The following is a 19,859-nucleotide window of genomic DNA, read 5'->3' on the forward strand; positions in this document are numbered from 1 at the left end:
CTAAAGGCAAGAAATTACAATTAACTGATCTTAATTCTGATCTTATAAAGAAAGAAAATAGATCTTTTACCCGAAAAGGTAAGTACATAATTAAATAATTTTAACTCAAAATAGAACGCAGATCAAGACAAATTCTCTCCTATAAATACTATGAATACCAAAATTATCCTAAATATCCTAAAAATAAAAAGGCTTTAAAAGGATTTAAATGGTGGAATTTAGGCTAAAATTTGGCAGTTATAGTTTCACCAATAAATGTAGATTTTTGAATTCTTCACATGTGACTACTGATAGATCTTGATTTCGAGTCTCGAGTCAAAAGTTATGTCGTTTTAAAATTTGAAAGGTTATATTGGGTTTCATCATGGGTTAGGTCTGCATCATTGGTCCATGCCTAAGTTATCGACTCGCCCAATTTAGAGATGGAGAAAATATTTTAAAATATTTTTTAGTAAACAAATCAAACTTTAGATATCAAATCTTCCCAACTAAGTATCAATATAACACTGGGGGTTGGCCCTGGGTAATGATACAATGATTAAATCCTTCAAGCGATTAACCAGGCATCTAAGGGTCAAATTTTAGTTGTGGCTCACTGTAAGGATTTTCTTCCAGTGGGATGACAATTCTAAAAATACTGGCTGCTTGAATGAGCCTTCGATAACGCTTCTTGATTTACCTTAGTGGCTGGTGAGAAACTTCCGTAGGGTCGAATCAGTCATCTCTAGGATTAGTCTGTTCAAAGAACTGGATACCTAGATTCAAAAAAAATAATAACGCTTGGGGTCAATTCCTAATGGTACAAAATATCTTGTTGGGTATTTGACCTTTTCCATATAAAGAATCGCTGTGTTAGATCAAAATGCTCCCATGTTTTACATGTCTATATTTTACTATAGGACCGATGATACTAGGCTGTTTGAGATAGTAAATGATATCATCTTTTGCTCCAGTAATTATCATATAATGCGCCTAAGCATGTTGCAACCATCTGGCATTTGATGGATTCATATAGTATAGTACTCTTTGAAATCCAGCTAAGTAAGGGTAGATTTTATAGTGGATTTTTGACAATGGAGGTCGGCTATTGGACAAATTATCATAATCACTTTCAAATTCATCCAGTGGACGAACACCATTCACATATAGAATTAATAAGTAGATCTATAAAGATATGGAATACCAGTATTAAAAAAAACAATTATCATATAACACCTATGCCATAAATTCTATTTAATACATATTTAATGTTGATAAATGAATTTGCTCCTGAAGACGGAAGTTGACAAATACATAATATATGAGGCATTATGATTCTAATAACATCCATATCAATTATCCTATCTAAAAATTTTACCTTAAATTTTAAATAAGGTAGTTAAAATATCATTATATCAATTATCCTATCAATTTTCTAAATTTTATATTAATGAAAAATATTTCTTTAAATTTAATAAATAAATTTCATTCTATAAATATTATAGAGGAGACATAAAAAGAGAATATGGTGAAGTAAAAGTAGATAAATAAATTTAATAAAGTAGTTTTTTTATTTTAAATTATATATTTTAGATAAAAAAATTAATATGAATATTATAAGGTAGGAGCGTTACCATCTTAAATATCATAGAAAAACATGACAGAATAAAAATTAGTACACTAAACTTTAGTATTATTATTGATATTTTATAATGAAACTCTTTTCATGAGATATTTGAAAGCTTTAGGTATTAATTTGGAAAAATTAGGCAGCAAAACCCAACCCTAACCATTTACTCTTCCCACAGGCCCTCAAACGCCGCGAGTAGAGCGAAGGGCCGCTCGGTGAGGGAGGACGCTTGACGTCGTTTTCTTCTCCCTCCGTCTCTCGGAGCAAAGCGATCGATTCTCTTCGTTGGACGCTGGTTTTCCTCCCTTCTTTTCCGTTTCTTTTGGGGGTTTGGCTGGGGTGTCTCGGCGTCCGCCGCCTTCTTCCTTTTCCATGGCGACGACGATCTTATCCTTATCGCGACAGTCATTCCAGGTTCTTCGGAGGATGCAATCAGTACGATCTCATCGCGTCTTCGCCTTTATACCCTCCTGATTCCGCGCCGTTTCTTGTTCCATTTTTAGTGGATTGATTGCTCGACAACTCTTTCTAATCAGAAGTTTAGTTTTAGGGTTCTCCAACTTATTATACATTTTATTAATGTTTTTTTTCGTTTCTCTTTTTTAATTCCCTGCAATAATTATGCCTCTAGAAGAATATTAGTTCTTGTTCTAATCGAACAGGTTTGGCTCATTTCCAGTAATATATATGCTTCTTTGAATATGATCAGGTTCCATAATTGAATGAAGAGATTTGGGCTCATTAATTAGTTGTGCACCATGATTTCTTTCTGAATTCTGAACCTGATCATTTTAGCACAATATTGGGGCATTGAAATTTCAGACATTCGGAAATGTAGGAGAAAGATTTAATTTTTTTTTAAAATTTTTTTCTTTCAAGACAGCCATTCAGATAATAGTATGGTTATAGAATTCTGCACCATAGGACTATCTATATCTTAATATGATCAACAAGCTATGTTTGCCTTAGTATTTGGGGTCAGTTACATAGATCTTAAACACCCATACATACTGCTCTATGCATATTTTAACATTCCTACTTACTGATAGACTGAACTTATGGACAAGATTTATCTTTGGTCGTCAGTGTTCAATTTGTCTAGTTAGTAGAAGATTAATTTCTTACTTAGCAAAGCCATTTGATTGAGAGTTGAAACAACATGCAATCTTTTGAAGTCGTCTTACCACTTACTAGCAAATTCAATTACACAAATCATCTTACCACTTACCAGAAAATACATGTGGAGTTTACTTACACTATGTTGTGGAAAAGAGTTACATGTATTGTGAGGAGACCAGCAGTTAATGATATATTTAATATATCAAGAGCAATGGAGGACAATGTTTGGAGTAGATCATTGTGCTATGTGCTTTCTTTATGAAACATGGAAAACTTGTAGAGAGTAAGAGGGAAAAGTGAGAACAAATAAGATCAAAAATAGACAAGCTATGTAGCTGCTCTGAAAGACTGCCTTTGTCAATGACTATGCGGACATAGGTTTTTTTTAGGTTGTGAAAACGATCCACTACATGAGATGGCTCACCTAAGAAGAGAATTGGATAAACACAGAGCATAGGCAAGGTGACATTACAATAGTGTTTAAATAACAAAGAGAAGTAGATTAAATTAAAAATGACTTTAATGTGTGTGTACATATGACAACTGGAACTTCAATTACAATCACAAATAAAGAAGTCATAATTGATAGGAAGCACTAAACGCATAACAAAAACAATTTGTTTTTTTATATTTCACATCACACCAAGAAAATAAAAAACACAACAAATTATAAAATTAAATGTTATATTCATAATTCCAAATTGTAAAACAATGCATAACTACTTTATAATTAATGTCATACTAAAATGTCAAACTGTAGATAAGATAACTACTGTCAAATAAACCAATTGCTTACAAAAAATTAGGCTTTTTTGTTAAACACACTTGGACTACCTATGCAGCCTACCTAGACCACCTAGACCACCTTGATGGCTCTCTTGGACCCCTTTTTAAAAGAAACGGCTAGCTATTAGGCCAAGCAGCGTCTTGGTGAAACCACATAGGTAGCTTTTGTAAAACTATGGATACACAAATTAAATTATTTGGTGTTGAAAATTATCAGACCCACATAACTTTAAGTATATAACAAAAATATTTTGGTTTAGAGGATTGGCCCCATAGGGATGTTTCCCCCTAGGCTCTCATAGAAGTTGTCTTGTCCTTGCTTCTCCAGTTGAACTCACTTTGAAAAATATCCCATAACTGACAATTCTAGGAATAGATTATCATATCAAAATAGTAAATGAAATATCATAAACACTGATCAGATTGGCTTTCAATTCATTGATATACATCAATAGTGCGGATATTATTATATATGTAATTTATATTTTCCTAGAAAACATTAATTTGCAAGTATTAAAGATATACTTGTTTATCTCAGCATTAAAGTTCCATTATGGCTGAATCTTTTATTCAGTTTAAGTTTGATGCTCGGTTCAATTTAATGTTGATTTGTCTTCATTTACCAACTCCCGTTAGTCAATATTTTGATTGGTGTAAATCCTTAAAAAATATTCTATTTGATTCTGCAACTTATTTATTTTGTACATGTAAATTGATTCTTGTGATCAACCTTTTTCTGGCTTAACCTTTTTTCTTTCTCCCTGGATGAGTACAGTAGGCACCTTTCCAGTTTCTATCCTAAGTTTAACAATGCATAACTATTTTTGTTTTTGTTTTTATTTTTTTAATATTGACAGAGGTACAGCCGACCCTCATTTGTTCATGATGTTCTGTGGAATAACATGACCGTCAGTGGTAAGCTTCCTCCACTGTTGTCAATCACACATTCCATCACAACACAAGAATCTTCTCGACAAGAAAATATAATCAAGGACTTGGAGCTCTTTATAAAGAGTAAGAAGGATATTGAAGCAATTTCAGTGAAGAAAATTTGTACCGAGTATATTGAGAAACTTTGTAGATCAGGCCATTTGGCGGATACTGCTCATGTATTTAGACATCTACATGGTGGAGACATCAACCTGAGTCTGAATACCTATAACCTTCTTCTGGCAGGTGCAGTCGAAATGAATAATTTCACTCTTTTCTCTGAGGTCTTCAAGAGTTTGCTAATGTCTAAATTGTCTCCTGATATTACATCTTACAAAAAAGTTGCACAAACTCTTGATAAGGTATCCGACTCAAATGTGATATGTGACTTTGTGAAAGATGTATCTAACATAACAAGTTGCACAGATTGTACTGTGATAAACAGAATCATATACGTGACTGCTAAATTGGGGATGATTGATAAAAGCTTGATAATATTTGAAGTGTTGAAGAATCTTCATCTCGAAATGGACACAGTCACATTTAATACAGTTTTAGAGATATTAGGTAAAGGAGGTAGGACAAGCGAGATGCTATCTGAGTTTCTGGTGATGAAAGATCTTGGACATGTTCCTGATATTATTACTTATAGCACATTGATCAACAATTTGCGTAGATTTGGTAGGCTAGATCTCTGCAAGACAATTGCAAGCGAAATATCCGAGAAAGGAATTCAGTTAGACTTGCTAACTTATACTTCCCTAGTTGATGCATTTGGACGCTCAGGAAAGGTGGAAGATGCATTTTGGATATTTGAAGAGATGAAGAAATTTCATAACCCATCCATATATGCCTATCGTGCAATTATTAGCAACTTGAAAAAGATGGGAAAATTTGAACTAGCACTTCGTTTATCTTCAGAAATGAACTTGAGCACTACAAAACTTGCTGGTCCAGAAGAATTTAAACAGAGAAGAAAGAACAGATGGAAATTACAGTAAGCTGGATAAGATGGCGCTGTGTTTTCCTCGTCAACTTTGCTGCTGCAGAAGTTAGACATCTGATAAAGATTAAAGCTGCAACAAGAAAATTCAAGATCAAAGTTGAAAAACTTGATTCACCAAGTACGACACGGAAGTTCTTGTATCAGAAAAGGTGGAAAGGTTCTTTGGCAGGGAGCATAATGAAGTACACAATAAGAACCCATCCTGTTATTTTGAAAAAGGTACAGAGTATACTAAAAGCTGATTTCATTAATAAGTACATCTGGAAAAAAGCCTTTTGATGGATGGAGCGATCTTTAGCTGTATTGATTGAGTTGGAGACTTTCTAGCTGTCTGGATTGAGTACATTGATAAATATTAACAAATTGTGGAATGAACAAGTTTGTATCTGAATTGGGATTGTGAATTGGCATTAAAGGTTTGGAGTGGAACCCCTCATACCCTCTAGCCACTTGATGGTTGGTTATAAGCTGATCCCGTGATTTATCTTTTTGGTATGAGGGATATATTGTCATAGGTTTGTAATACTCCAAGACCATTATGGATTGCACCCTCTTCCATATTCAACAAATATACTTTGTATTTTTTGTCACCTAGTTTTTCTCATGCATATCATTCTCCACTATTTATTCGGTTATTGGTCCAAAGAAGAGCTAGAATTCGGAAACTACGCCTTGAGGATGGTGCGAGAAAGGTTGCTGAAGAGTTGGAGAAATGTAATTGATTTGTATCTATACAGCAGTGCTGAAAAACTTTATAGCTTGCTGAAAATTGTTAATAAAATTTTCTTACAGATGATCCATCTAAAGATCCAAATGCTACGGGTGATCCATACAAGACGCTTTTTGTTGCCAGGCTTGTATGATTGCTGCATTTTAGGGCTTTTTCTGTTTTAATGATATTTCTATACCTGACAGTGTTTGATATTCTTGTGCAGAACTATGAGACAACTGAACACCGGATCAAGCGGGAGTTTGAAACTTATGGACCAATTAAGAGGGTAAGAATGCATGACTTCTATTGTTGGGAGCTTGTGCTATTGCTCTCAACATGGGCAAGGATTTATTTCAAATCAGGCACTAAAATGATTTTCTGGCGCAGATGTTTCTGTAGATCATTATACAAATATCAATCTAGTTCATGTTTTTCAAAATTTCCACTAATCCTAGGTGACCCAGAGAAACATATACTTTTTCATCTCACAGTTGTTTTTGTGTTATATTAGGTTTGATGCCAAGGGTTTTTTGTTTTTGATTTTTTGGGATCCGCTTTTGTCAGAGCCTGTATTATCTGGAGGCTGGTCATTCTCTAACAAACTGTTTGTAATGCACTCATGCAACTACTTTTCCTACAACCTGACCAGCTTGTGTTTTTCTTCTGTGAACGAAAAGATGTCAACAAATAAACATCCAAATAGACAAAGTGAGGGGGGAGGGGAGGGGATATGGGAGGACTTTTTTCTGGTTACTTTGGTGAAGTGTGGGTAAGTTGAGTGGTTGGACAAGACAGAAATTATATATATTGGGTATTTTGCTACTCCCATTGTCCTAGCTACAAAAGGTACTACATTAACTTTGCTGGGATATCAGGTACTACATTTAAGATCTTTTCTCTGATATGTTCATGCCATGTTGGCACTCTGCTCTTGCTGCAAACTTTTTTGCCAGTTGAAAAATCTTTTAAGAATGAGACAAGGTTAGCAGCTTTGTGCACAACCAACGATAGGGGCTAATTACAGGTATATTAGCCCTAGGTGGCACAATGAGTTCTTTGATATGTTGTGTTTTTTTGCTTTCTGCCTTATAGAGAAGCCAGGAGATTTTGCTTCATGAAGACATTATGGGTAGCACAGGTAATTCTTAAGTTGTATACAGGCTTGCTGTGTATTTAGTTACTTCAAAAAAATTATAATTGTAGTAAGAGAGATCCAGATTTTTCAACTCTACTCACTACAATTTTCTGCCTTGCCCTTGGGGCAACAAAGGTAATCAGGTAGTAAATCAAGGCTCCTTGTGAAGGGATTAAAACTTTTCTAATTTTCCCTTTGGATTTTAATGCTAGCAATCAAATTCTAATGGAGAATGCATTCTCAACAAATTTAAATGGATAATTGGAAAATGCTTTCATCCTTCAGAGGGTTTTTGGTTTCAGAAGGTTTCTGGCGTACCCTACTTGGGCATTTCCAATTTTATTGTTATTCTTAATATACCCTGGTAAGGGGGTGAAAAAGTATTTAATTCTTCTGGAACATACGTTGGTTTTCTGCTCTGTCAACTCAATCTGGCATGGTGAACCTGTACACCTGTTAAGGTGAGCACGGCTATTGAGGGCATAGGTGCCTATTTGTCGTGCCATTTAGAATATGCAAAAATAGTCAGATATTTCTGTCCCACTTGAGGACATTTTTCTTTATAATAATGTTGTTTTGTCAGGTACGTTTGGTTACAGATAAGGAAACAAATAAACCAAGAGGATATGGCTTTGTTGAATATGTGCATACACGTGACATGAAAAGTATGAAATTATTGTTCATTTGGAATTTTGTTTTGAATCTATAATGTTTGTGACATTTATCTATGCGTCAAGCAGCTGCATACAAGCAAGCTGATGGAAAGAAGCTTGATAACAGACGAGTTCTTGTGGATGTTGAGCGGGGAAGAACTGTGCCAAATTGGAGGCCTCGAAGGTTGGGTGGTGGACTTGGTACAACTAGGACTGGAGGTGAAGAATTTACCCAGAAGCATTCTGTCAGGTAAATGAATTGTTTTCATTTTTCATACATTCATAGATTTTATTGACAAATACAGTCTCCTGAATTGATAGATTAAGCTGGTTGGTTTTTACCTGGTTCTGTAAATTGATTGACTAGTGACTTTGTAAAGACCGTTGATTAGCTTGCATATCTCATACAAACACTCTAGAGTTGCTCTTGTGAAATATTGGGTAGCACAACTTGTTGAGCCATAGAAGCTCTCTCCAACCTACGTCTTTGAGCTACAAGGTTCTCTTTGTATGCATTAGGTTGGGTTGTTTCTTGGACCTTTTGCTGGTAGTTTCAGATTCAAAGTGTCAAAAGAGGGGCATGCCCTACACTTCTCAAGCATAGTAAACGTTACTCACTCTGTAGTTGATCAGGGTATTTCAATGAGCATGAGCTTTGATTAAAAGTCTTGGCCTTGGAAGAGATGCAGCATTACTAGCAATATGTAGAAGTGGTATACAACTCAGTTTCGTACGCGATGTAACACCGATGCCACATAATGCATGTCAACCTCCTAAAAAGAAAGCATGTGTGGAAATAATAAAAAAAATATCTTTCAAGGGAAATAGATGATTCAATGACGTGTCCAATTAATAGTATTTGGATAGCATCATTCAAGAGGAAGTAGTTTGAAAATTGTGTTTATTTTTGGATTTTCCTTGACCCATATAGCTTTTCTGAGAACTCTCAGAAATTTGGTTGAGGAAAAAATCTTTTGTGCACATGTCTACAAAGTCAGTGAGTATATTGGTTTTTCTTTTACTTGTCTTGGAACCTGCAATTTGTGATGTTTTTGTTTTGCTACTAGTAATTTCTTGAAGACAGTTTCTGTTGCTTGTGTATTCGATGCAACCAAGGTATTAAGAGACGGTTTCAGGTGGTAGGAAGTTAGTTACTGGCTAGTGCAGGCCTATCTGGTTGATATTAATATAGTATTAAAATAAGAAAGAAAAGGAAAATAAATTGAGATTGACTAGCACTCTTATCTTTAATAACACTAACTGGTAAGTACTAAATACATATCTCACAATGCAATAAAAATAAATAAATAAAAACCTAGACCGCATAGATCTCTTTTTAAAAGGATCATTAACAGGAGCCGCCTAGTTACTAGGTGAAGTGACCTCTTTTGGAACTATGGATATAAATCACTAAAGTTCCATGGAGCCTATCATTTTCCAGTCTTGATATAACCTGTATCCCTGTCGATATATCGCAACTTGATGCACTTTCTTTCATGTCAAGTGATTTACATTATTAATAATCAGTCCCTCCATTTAAATGAATTCCACTTCAACCAGGGAACATCAACAACTTGCTTCAGGTCAGTCTAGATCAGAGGAGCCAAGGGCAAGGGATGATCGGCTTCTGGATCGGTATGACAACCATGTCATTTTTCATTTTCTAGTAAAGTAAAATTAGTGAATTTTAATGTTTTTGTTTTATAGATTCCATGAGTAATTTTATATTTCCTTTGATAGGGAGAAGTCTCGTGAAAGGGGGCGAGATCGGGAGAGAGAAGAGAGACTTCGTGAGCGTTCCCATGAAAGGGCCCGGGAGCCTAGAGAGGATAGGCACCACCATCACAGGGACCGAGATAGAAACAAAGAAAGGGAGAGACAGGGAAAAGGATAGAGATAGAGATAGGGAGAAAGATCGTGGTCGAGACCGTGACCATGACCGTGATCGAGCTCGTGGTAGGGACAAGGAAAGGAACCATGGTCGTGACTATGACCGTGAGCGTGAATGTGATCGTCCACGTGATAGGGATCGAGAACGAGAAAGAGACTATGATTGAGCTGGTTATGAAAGAGAAGGTGGTGGTTATATTCATGACAAGGATTCTGAATATGGCAGTCAGTCTAAGCTTGGCAGGGAGAGGTCTGGCACAAGGGAGAGAAATGTTGAACATGACAATGGCCAAGAATGGTACGAAGGATTAAGAAATCAGTATGATGAGCCAAAGGGCCAGAAACACTATGATCATCCTCCACCACATGACCTTGCAGAACAGACTGAGCGATCAAAGCAACGCCAAGATTATTATGAGCATATGTCCTACGATAGGCTTCAGCCTGATTATTTTCAAAATCAGCATGGGTATGCAGATCTAGATCAACGTGAGGAGGGTGAGGCAGTAGGAGATGATTATGGATACCATCATTCTGAAAGGTCCCTGTCAAGGGAGCGACAAGGTTGATACTGGATTTGATGAGTAAGTTTTACATTGCTTGTCTTAGTTTTCTTCTATAGATTCAGAATTTAAGTTTCCTTACTTTCAGTATTGCCTTTTTTTATTTGTGCTAAATATTTTGTAGGTTCTGTTGCATTTACGAGGATGCTGTATCATGAATTGATCTGTCTCCTCCCTTTCTAGTGAGTAACGTGGTTGCACCTTCCAAATTATAATCGGTGTTCGACCTCAGTAATTACGTTGGAAGCGAACTGGTGTTTTGGTATGATCCAACTAGTGAACTGTTTGGATTTGTTGATGTTGTATTGAATCTTGGGAACTCGTTTCTTTTGTTACTATTTTATTCTGACAGCCTTGATGTGAATCATTAAACCTGTTGGATTCGTCTTTATGTCAGCGTGTGACCTGTGCTTTTATCAGAGAATAAATTTATCACAGAAGAAATTACATAATGAATCTGATGGCATTTTAGATTTCAGTTGTAATCTACTCACATCACAACCGGGGTAGATCATCAGGACCTTGAAAGGAAGTGTGTTGTATTCAACTATATCATTCCCCCTGCATCAGTCTGCTTCTAACTGGTTGATTTGCGGCTTGATGAAATTGATTATCAAGAATTATAATAATCTAAGGATCCGGAAGAAAGAAAGGTTGGGAAGAAGATAGGAAGTCCTTGGTGTCTGGCTCTGTGCTTTCTTCGTTGTACTTAATTATATTCAAGTGCGTTTTGTAGTGTTCAGCGAAAGTAAATCATTGAAATAATTGATTAAGATTGATTTGATTATTTTTTATAAGTTTAAGTTTGGTTTAAACTTAATTTGTTTAGATATTATTACACTCTCAATCCAACTTTGTTTGAAATTTTTTACATTGATTATTAAATTTGATAATATAAATTCAGTATTCAATTTGATAATATAAATTCAATATTCAATTTGGTAAGATTTTATTTATGTTTATTCATACCTATAATATTAATTAAATAAATAAACTTAAGTAACTTGTTATATTAAATTAATAAATTTTGATAAAGTTCATAAGTAGCAATTGAGCTAAATTTAGAAGAATTTTGAAGAAAAATTAAGAGTTTAAATCTGTATAATAATGCTAGTCTTAATATTGCTTGCGATGGCCAATTAATATTAGTTAAATTAACAAAATTGTAGATTAATATTAGTTGAATTAACAATTGTCTTTCATTCAATTTACAATTGTCTTTCATTCAATTTGATTGGTGTTTTAGGATTATATTTGCTTGTTTTCTTCTTGATACATCTTTAAGGTTTTTTTTGTGTCTTATTATTAGCCTTGGAGATTATTAATGACATTAAAGGCTTTGTAAAAGAATTAAGGGCATAAATTAAAAAGAAATACATGCGTTATTATTTAGAAAGCATATCCGTGGCTTAGAGATGGATGAATTCTATTTACTAAATATGGGAGGTCTATTCAAATTAATCAATACATTTTTACTCTTACGGTCCAGAGATCCTGCCTAAATTATTTAATGTTTCAAATACAAAATCATTCTTAAAATTCAACAGAACTTGATCCGAATGGAAATACTATACTCTGTTTTGGTGTGGTAGAGTACAGTTCAGATCCTCTGTCTTCATTTTTCTCTGTCTTCGTGTCTTAGTGTCAATCGAATGATTCAGATTATATTTTAAGATATCATGACATCTTTAAAATGTGTGCAATATTCTTATGACGTGAAAGATATTTTTGAAATGTAATCTCCCTTCTTTTCCGTTTCTTTCGGGGGTTTGGCTGGGATGTCTCGGCGTCCGCCGCCTTCTTCCTCTTCCATGGCGACGACGATCTTATCCCTATCGCAACAGTCATTCCAGGTTCTTCGGAGGATGAAATCAGTACGATCTCATCGCGTCTTCGCCTTTATAGCCTCCTGATTCCGCGCCGTTTCTTGTTCCATTTTTTGTGGATTGATTGCTCGACAACTCCTAATCAGAAGTTTAGTTTTAGGGTTCTCCAACTTATTATACATTTTATTAACGTTTTTTTTTCGTTTCTCTTTTTTAATTCCCTGCAATAACTATGCCTCTAGAAGAATATTAGTTCTTGTTCTAATCGAACAGGTTTGACTCATTTCCAGTAGTATATATGCTTCTTTGAATATGATCAGGTTCCATAATTGAATGAAGAGATTTGGGCTCATTAGTTAGTTGTGCACGCTAATTTCTTTCTGAATTTTGAATCCTGATCATTTTAGCACAATATTGGGGCATTGAAATTTCAGACATTCGGAAATGTAGGAGAAAGATTTAATTTTTTTTTTTAAATTTTTTTCTTTCAAGACAGCCATTCAGATTATAGTATGGTTATAGAATTCTGCACCATAGGACTATCTATATCTTAATATGATCAACAAGCTATGTTTGCCTTAGTATTTGGGGTCAGTTACATAGATCTTAAACACCCATACATACTGCTCTATGCATATTTTAACATTCCTACTTACTGATAGACTGAAAGACTTATGGACAAGATTTAGCTTTGGGTCGTCAGTGTTCAATTTGTCTAGTTAGCAGAAGATTAATTTCTTTCTTAGCAAAGCCATTTGATTGAGAGTTGAAACAACATGCAATCTTTTGAAATCGTCTTACCACTTATTAGCAAATACAATTACATAAATTATCTTACCACTTACCAGCAAATACATGTGGAGTTTACTTACACTATGTTGTGGAAAAGAGTTACATGTATTTGTAAGGAGACCAGCAGTTAATGATATATTTAATATATCAAGAGCAATGGAGGACAATGTTTGGAGTAGATCATTGTGCTATGCGCTTTCTTTATGAAACATAGAAAACTTGTAGAGGGTAAGAGGGAAAATTGAGAACAAATAAGATAAAAAATAGACAAGTTATGTAGGTGCTCTGAAAGATTGCCTTTGTCAATGGCTATGCGGACATAGTTTTTTTTTAGGTTGTGAAAACGATCCACTACATGAGATGGCTCACCTAGGAAGAGAATTGGATAAACACAGAAGGTAGCGGCTGATGGATTGCTTAGCACCTAGGCAGGAGCATAGGCAAGGTGACATTACAATAGTGTTTAAATAACAAAGAGAAGTAGATTAAATTAAAAATGACTTTAATGTGTGTTGACAACTGGAACTTCAATTGCAATCACAAATAAAGAAGTCATAATCGATAGGAAGCACTAAACACATAAAAAAAACAATTTTTTTTTATATTTCACATCACACCAAGAAAATAAAAAACACAACAAATTATAAAATTATATGTTATATTCATAATTCCAAATTGTAAAACAATGCATAACTACTTTATAATTAATGTCATACTAAAATGTCAAACTGTAGATAAGATAGCTACTGTCAAATAAACCAATAGCTTACAAAAAAATAGGTTTTTTTGTTAAACTCACTTGGACCACCTATGCAGCCTACCTAGACCACCTAGACCACCTAGACCACCTTGATGGCTCGCTTGGACCCCTTTTTAAAAGAAACGGCTAGCTATTAGGCCAAGCGGCATCTTGGTGAAACCACTTAGGTAGCTTTTGTAAAACTATGGATACACAAATTAAATTATTTAGTGTTGAAAAATATCAGACCTACATAACTTTAAGTATATAACAAAAATAATTTGGTTTAGAGAATTGCCCCCATAGGGATGTTTCCCCCTAGGCTCTCATAGAAGTTGTCTTGTCCTTGCTTCTCCAGTTGAACTCACTTTGAAAAGTATCCCATAACTGACAAAATTCTAGGAATAGATTATCATATCAAAATAATAAATGAAATATCATAAATACTGATCAGATTGGCTTTCAATTCATTGATATACATCAACAGTGCTGATGTTATTATATATGTAATTTATATTTTCCTAGAAAACATTAATTTGCAAGTATTAAAGATATACTTGTTTATCTCAGCATTAAAGTTCCATTATGGCTGAATCTTTAATTCAGTTTAAGTTTGATGCTCGGTTCAATTTAATGTGGATTTGTCTTCATTTACCAACTCCTGATAGTCAATATTTTGATTGGTGTAAATCCTTTAAAAATATTCCATTTGATTCTGCAACTTATTTATTTTGTACATATAAATAGGTTCTTGTGATCACCTTTTGCTGGCTTAACCTTTTTCCTTTCTCCCTGGATGAGTACAGTAGGCACCTTTCCAGTTTCGATCCTAAGTTTAACAATGCATAACTATTTTTGTTTTTGTTTTTATTTTTTAAATATTGGCAGAGATACATCTGTCCCTCATTTGTTCATGATGTTCTGTGGAATAACATGACCGTCAGTGGTAAGCTTCCACCACTGTTCTCAATCACACATTCCAGCACAACACAAGAATCTTCTCGACAAGGAAATATAATCCAGGACTTGGAGCTCTTTATAAAGAGTAAGAAGGATATTGAAGCAATTTCAGTGAAGAAAATTTGTACCGAGTATATTGAAAAACTTTGTAGATCAGGCCATTTGGCAGATGCTGCTCATGTATTTAGACATCTACATGGTGGAGACATCAACCTGGGTCTGAATACCTATAACCTTCTTCTGGCAGGTGCGGTCGAAATGAATAATTTCACTCTTTTCTCTGAGGTCTTCAAGAGTTTGCTAATGTCTAAATTGTCTCCTAATATTATATCTCACAAAAAAGTTGCACAAACTCTTGAAAAGGTATCCGACTCAAATGTGATATGTGACTTTTTGAAAGATGTATCTGACATAACAAGTTACACAGATTGTACTGTGATAAACAGAATCATATACGTGACTGCTAAATTGGGGATGATTGATAAAAGCTTGATGATATTTGAAGTGTTGAAGAATCTTCATCTAAAAATAGACACAGTCACATTTAATACAGTTTTAGAGATATTAGGTAAAGGAGGTAGGACAAGCGAGATGCTAGCTGAGTTTCTGGTGATGAAAGATCTTGGACATGTTCCTGATATTATTACTTATAGCACATTGATCAACAATTTACGTCGATTTGGTAGGCTAGATCTCTGCAAGACAATTGCAAGTGAATTATCCGAGAAAGGAATTCAATTAGACTTGCTAACTTATACTGCCCTAGTTGATGCATTTGGACGCTCAGGAAAGGTGGAAGATGCATTTTGGATATTTGAAGAGATGAAGAAATTTCATAACCCATCCATATATGCCTATCGTGCAATTATTAGCAACTTGAAAAAGATGGGAAAATTTGAACTAAAACTTCGTTTATCTTCAGAAATGAACTTGAGCACTACAAAACTTGCTGCTCCAGAAGAATTTAAACAGAGAAGAAAGAACAGATGGAAAATACACTAAGTTGGATAAGATGGCGCCGTGCTTTCCTCGTCAACTTTGCTACTGCAGAAGTTAGACATCTGATAAAGATAAAAGCTGCAACAAGAAAATTCAAGATCAAAGTTGGAAAAACTTGATTCACCAAGTACGACACGGAAGTTCCTGTATGAGAAAAGGTGGAAAGGTTTTTTGGCAGGGAGCATAATGAAGTACACAATAAGAACCCATCCTGTTATTTTGAAAAAGGTACAGAGTGTACTAAAAGCTGATTTGATTAATAAGTACATCTGGAAAGAAGCCTTTTGATGGATGGAGCGATCTTTAGCTGTATTGATTGAGTTGGAGACTTTCTAGCTGTCGGGATTGAGTACATTGATAAATATAACAAATTGTGGAATGAACAAGTTTGTATCTGAACTGGGATTGTGAATTGGCATTAAAGGTTTGGAGTGGAACTCCTCATACCCTCTAGTCACTTAACGGTTGGTTATAAATTGATCCCATCATTCATCTTTCTTCACATAATTTGAAGTACGAGGGATGTTTTGGTGTGAGCGTAATAAACTTTTGCTGTAATGGGATTGTGAATTGGCATTAAAGGTTTGGAGTGGAACCTATTACTCTAGGAACACCTTTTGTGGGTTTATGTTATTTGGGTGCATAATATCAACTTATTGCGCAAAGTCTTTTTCTTGTTAATTTTTTAATTTCTTTTGGATCTCTTTTCTTTTTAATTATATGCTTAATTTAATTTTAATGCCACCTTTTTTTTTTTTTTTTTTGTAGAGTTCCTATACATTACTTGTTAAGCTCTCATATGCAATTCGAAGTAGGGAGAAGGACAATTAGTTGCTTCTCAGGTGTGTTGGGAGACTATCTATAATTTAACGATATATAATTTTTAAAAAGATTGATTTGATATGAAACAACAATGTATATGATAAATTTGATATAATGAACCTGAGATAGTGATAACAAAAGATAAATTTGACATGAAATATGAAAGTATATGATTGATTGATATAGTTAAAAAGAATGAGAAGAATTCGATAATAACTTGTATTAAATATTTTTTTATAATTGACCTTTTTTTCTTTGGCAAAGTTACAGTTTGTTTTTAAATGGAAAATTTTGGTGGGATTTTTTTTAATGTGTATATGGAAAATAATGGGAATTTCAAACTTTTAAATGTAAATGCGCCAAGAAGGGGTCGAAGGTACGACTTTTGCTCACTCTATCCACTGAGCTACAGTTTCATAAAACAAATGATTATAATTTAAAAGCTTTTTATCTTTAATTCTTGATGATTTTTTATTTTTTATTTGGATAATCCATCTATCAAACTTTTGAAATCGACTAATCCTAAAGTCGATCGATCCGACCAATAAAATTTTTTATCAGTTATCAAAATAAATATGAGATGTGCAGATGGATTTTGCCGAATAATTTAATATTATGAGTGGTGCGAGCACCATGTTGTATGATATGTCCTGTGAGAAAATCAAATCTTTATTGTATAGGAGCCCATCATATTTTTTACTATTGCACCGTGCCCCAAGAGAACCTTTTTCTTTTCTTGAACCTCCCAACTTTGGATAATGAATTGAAAGTTTCTCTATTGTGACTATTGTTATTATTGAGCCAATCCATAGTTTTGATGTCAAATGTACCTCTCTAGAGGCGATATCATATCTCAAGTTGAAGTATATGTTCTTATAGTACAAGGTGATGCATCTCATGTGTCCCTTCATGCCCACCCCAAGGAATTTGAAAGAAAGGTAATTCATAATGATCGAACGATATCTTAGGTGGTAAGGATTTTATTCAATATGGAATTGTTTCTCCAGAATTTGATTCCTATTTTCTTATAGTAATTTACCATTTGAATACCAACTCAGCTAAGCGAAAGTTTGAATGGTATGTTTTTATATAATGATCTAATTTTTATTATGTTGATTGAGTGTTTAATTTGATCATATGAAATATATTTATTCAGATATGTAAAGGAATGTTTACCGCTTTATATCTAACTTGCAATCAGATAGTTATTTTTTATGAGAGAAGAATGTCAAAAAGAAATATTTTTATAGTCTTATTTTTTTCTTCGATCTCTTTTAATCAAAAATGAAAGAAAGAAAGAAAATGAAAAAAAAAATTATATGACCTCTATGTTATCATGAAAAGTTAGTTTAGTTCTAAGATGAACTAAAGCTAATAAATATTTTTTTTAATAAAATTATTTTCATTCATATTTTTTAATATCTTTATCAAATAAAATTATAATCTTTTCAACTAAAAAGAAAATTAATTTCCATCAATCTTAAAGCTTTATTTTTTTTCTTTAGTCATAATCTATATAATAAGAAATTGTAAAGTACATAAACAACCCAAAAGACCAAACCACAGTCCCTATATTTATATTCATACCATCTGAGCAACTACTAAATTGATTAATCTTTCTCATAAAAGACTAATGTATTAGAATATATAAATACTTTCATGATTTATCTTCGTTTAGAGTGTATGAAATTATCATTTTAAAGGAACCACTGAGACGACGTTCACCTTTTCTCCAATATTTAAAACATTTAATCCAAAACCAAAAACGTACAAGCAAAACACTTTTGCAAAAGTAAAAATGGAATTCATGTCAAATAAGAACAGCTAAAAAAGCTCTTATTTATTTATAGCAATAGCTAAGATCTAAAGAATCTTATGGTGCAGATTAAATCTCCAGAGCGTTCTTGAAGGTATGGAGAATTCTAGTAACTCTACACTTATCAAGAGTAGTATTATTTTATATGATTAATGAAGATCTCAATGCATTCAAGAAAATTCCGGAACGATGAAGATCATCTTGATAACTCATTCACATCTCAAAATCTCCTCCATGTATGGATTTGCTTCCTTTTCTGCATGCTTTGTTCAGTATTTAACAATGAATAATCAATCAATCTCAACATATGCATTCTCACACAAAAAAAATAAACACTGGTTTGTTTATGGATGCACATGATGGCTGTTAAACAATATCAGTATCCACAACATCTACTTCAATATTTCAATATTTTTTATACGTAGTTGATGTATCCATCCATCTCACCTCAGCCATCAGTCTTATCAGATTCTCTCAGTCGTCCACACGTGGCCATTAGTCTGAACAATAAATGGATTCTTGCATGACCATTAAGATTGCTAGCTAGCTGTAAATTAATTGCAGGTGATCTATCATTGTCAGGAGATATTTGCTTCCAGTGGTTCGATAGGGAAAGTAGCTGGGAGCTTCATAGATATTGTTGAAAGTGAATTGTTCAATATAATGGGATTAAATCATGATAATATTAGAACATAATATTTATTAGATTAAATCTTTTATTAATTGATTAATTGATCGTATCCTTAAATATATTATAAATTATACCACTTTGATATCGACAAAGTATAATAATAAGTTTATTGTTTGCATCTTTCCTCTTGTTCAACTGCTCTAATATGATTTCCCTGAGCAATAAGAAATTGCTCTTAAACTATCTTTCTTGTGATCCGACAACTATAGAAAGCAGAATAAGAAAATGATGAGAAAAAAAAAAAATGTGAGAGTAATAATAAATCTTATTATTCATTAATATTTATTCTAAAGATAATATAATATATAATGTTTAAGAAGTATTTGATTAATTGAATAATTAATAAATAATAGAATTATTCTAATAATTATAATAGAATTATCTTAATACTAATTTGATTTGATTTTGTGATTTGATTAGGTCAATTCTGGTGACGTTGAGTTTACTTGCTAACTTATTGAAACGTTGTTTGGATAATGACTTAAAAAAGATATCAGGAATTTGATCTTCAACATAAATATAAGAGACAGATAACGTTCACGAATAAAATGAAAATCAATTTCCACATATTTTGTACGAGCATGAAAGATTAGATTAGCTGTAAGATATGTTGCTCTAATATTATCGCACCAAATTTTTGGTGCAATATTTGATGCAAAATAAAGTTCAAAAAGAAGTGATTGAAACCAAATAATTTTAGACGTTGTATTGACTCTAGGTTTATATTTAGCCTCAATGCTTGAACGAGATACCGTATGTTACTTTTTTGAATTCCTTGAGATAAGATTTTGTCCGAGAAATATTTCATATC

General features: G+C 33.5%; 2 protein-coding genes across 4 annotated transcripts; both read left to right on the forward strand.

Moving 5' to 3' along the window:
* Positions 1 to 1,746: 1,746 nt before the first annotated feature.
* On the forward strand, positions 1,747 to 10,859 carry LOC121967263 (U1 small nuclear ribonucleoprotein 70 kDa-like). Of its 3 annotated transcripts, none has more exons than XM_042517368.1 (6): positions 1,747 to 2,044; positions 4,372 to 6,164; positions 6,243 to 6,307; positions 6,386 to 6,448; positions 7,881 to 7,962; positions 8,038 to 8,201. In XM_042517368.1, the coding sequence occupies exons 1-2, from the start codon at positions 1,982 to 1,984 to the stop codon at positions 5,443 to 5,445; spliced, it is 1,137 nt and encodes a 378-aa protein (XP_042373302.1). In that variant the 5' UTR covers positions 1,747 to 1,981; the 3' UTR covers positions 5,446 to 6,164; positions 6,243 to 6,307; positions 6,386 to 6,448; positions 7,881 to 7,962; positions 8,038 to 8,201. The 3 variants fall into 3 exon arrangements, with proteins under 3 accessions (XP_042373302.1, XP_042373303.1, XP_042373304.1); XM_042517369.1 differs by having other exon boundaries at positions 4,372 to 5,669; XM_042517370.1 differs by lacking the exons at positions 1,747 to 2,044; positions 4,372 to 6,164; positions 6,243 to 6,307; positions 6,386 to 6,448 and adding exons at positions 6,465 to 7,300; positions 9,511 to 9,585; positions 9,691 to 10,424; positions 10,528 to 10,859 and having other exon boundaries at positions 8,038 to 8,200.
* Positions 10,860 to 12,133: 1,274 nt separating this feature from the next.
* LOC121967264 (pentatricopeptide repeat-containing protein At1g11900-like) lies at positions 12,134 to 15,936 on the forward strand. The gene is made up of 2 exons (XM_042517372.1): positions 12,134 to 12,277; positions 14,649 to 15,936. Exons 1-2 carry the CDS (start codon positions 12,182 to 12,184, stop codon positions 15,720 to 15,722), a joined length of 1,170 nt encoding a protein of 389 aa, XP_042373306.1. The 5' UTR covers positions 12,134 to 12,181; the 3' UTR covers positions 15,723 to 15,936.
* The last annotated feature ends 3,923 nt before the right edge of the window (positions 15,937 to 19,859 follow it).

This window comes from Zingiber officinale, chromosome 3B (genome assembly GCF_018446385.1).
Source record: "Zingiber officinale cultivar Zhangliang chromosome 3B, Zo_v1.1, whole genome shotgun sequence".
NCBI lineage: Eukaryota > Viridiplantae > Streptophyta > Magnoliopsida > Zingiberales > Zingiberaceae > Zingiber > Zingiber officinale.

Coding starts and splice junctions, on each gene's coding strand:
- LOC121967263 (XM_042517368.1), top strand. CDS start 1,982: ATGGCGACGACGATCTTATCCTTATCGCGACAGTCATTCCAGGTTCTT. Junction 2,045..4,371: donor TTCTTCGGAGGATGCAATCA/GTACGATCTCAT, acceptor TAATATTGACAG/AGGTACAGCCGACCCTCATT.
- LOC121967264 (XM_042517372.1), top strand. CDS start 12,182: ATGTCTCGGCGTCCGCCGCCTTCTTCCTCTTCCATGGCGACGACGATC. Junction 12,278..14,648: donor TTCTTCGGAGGATGAAATCA/GTACGATCTCAT, acceptor AAATATTGGCAG/AGATACATCTGTCCCTCATT.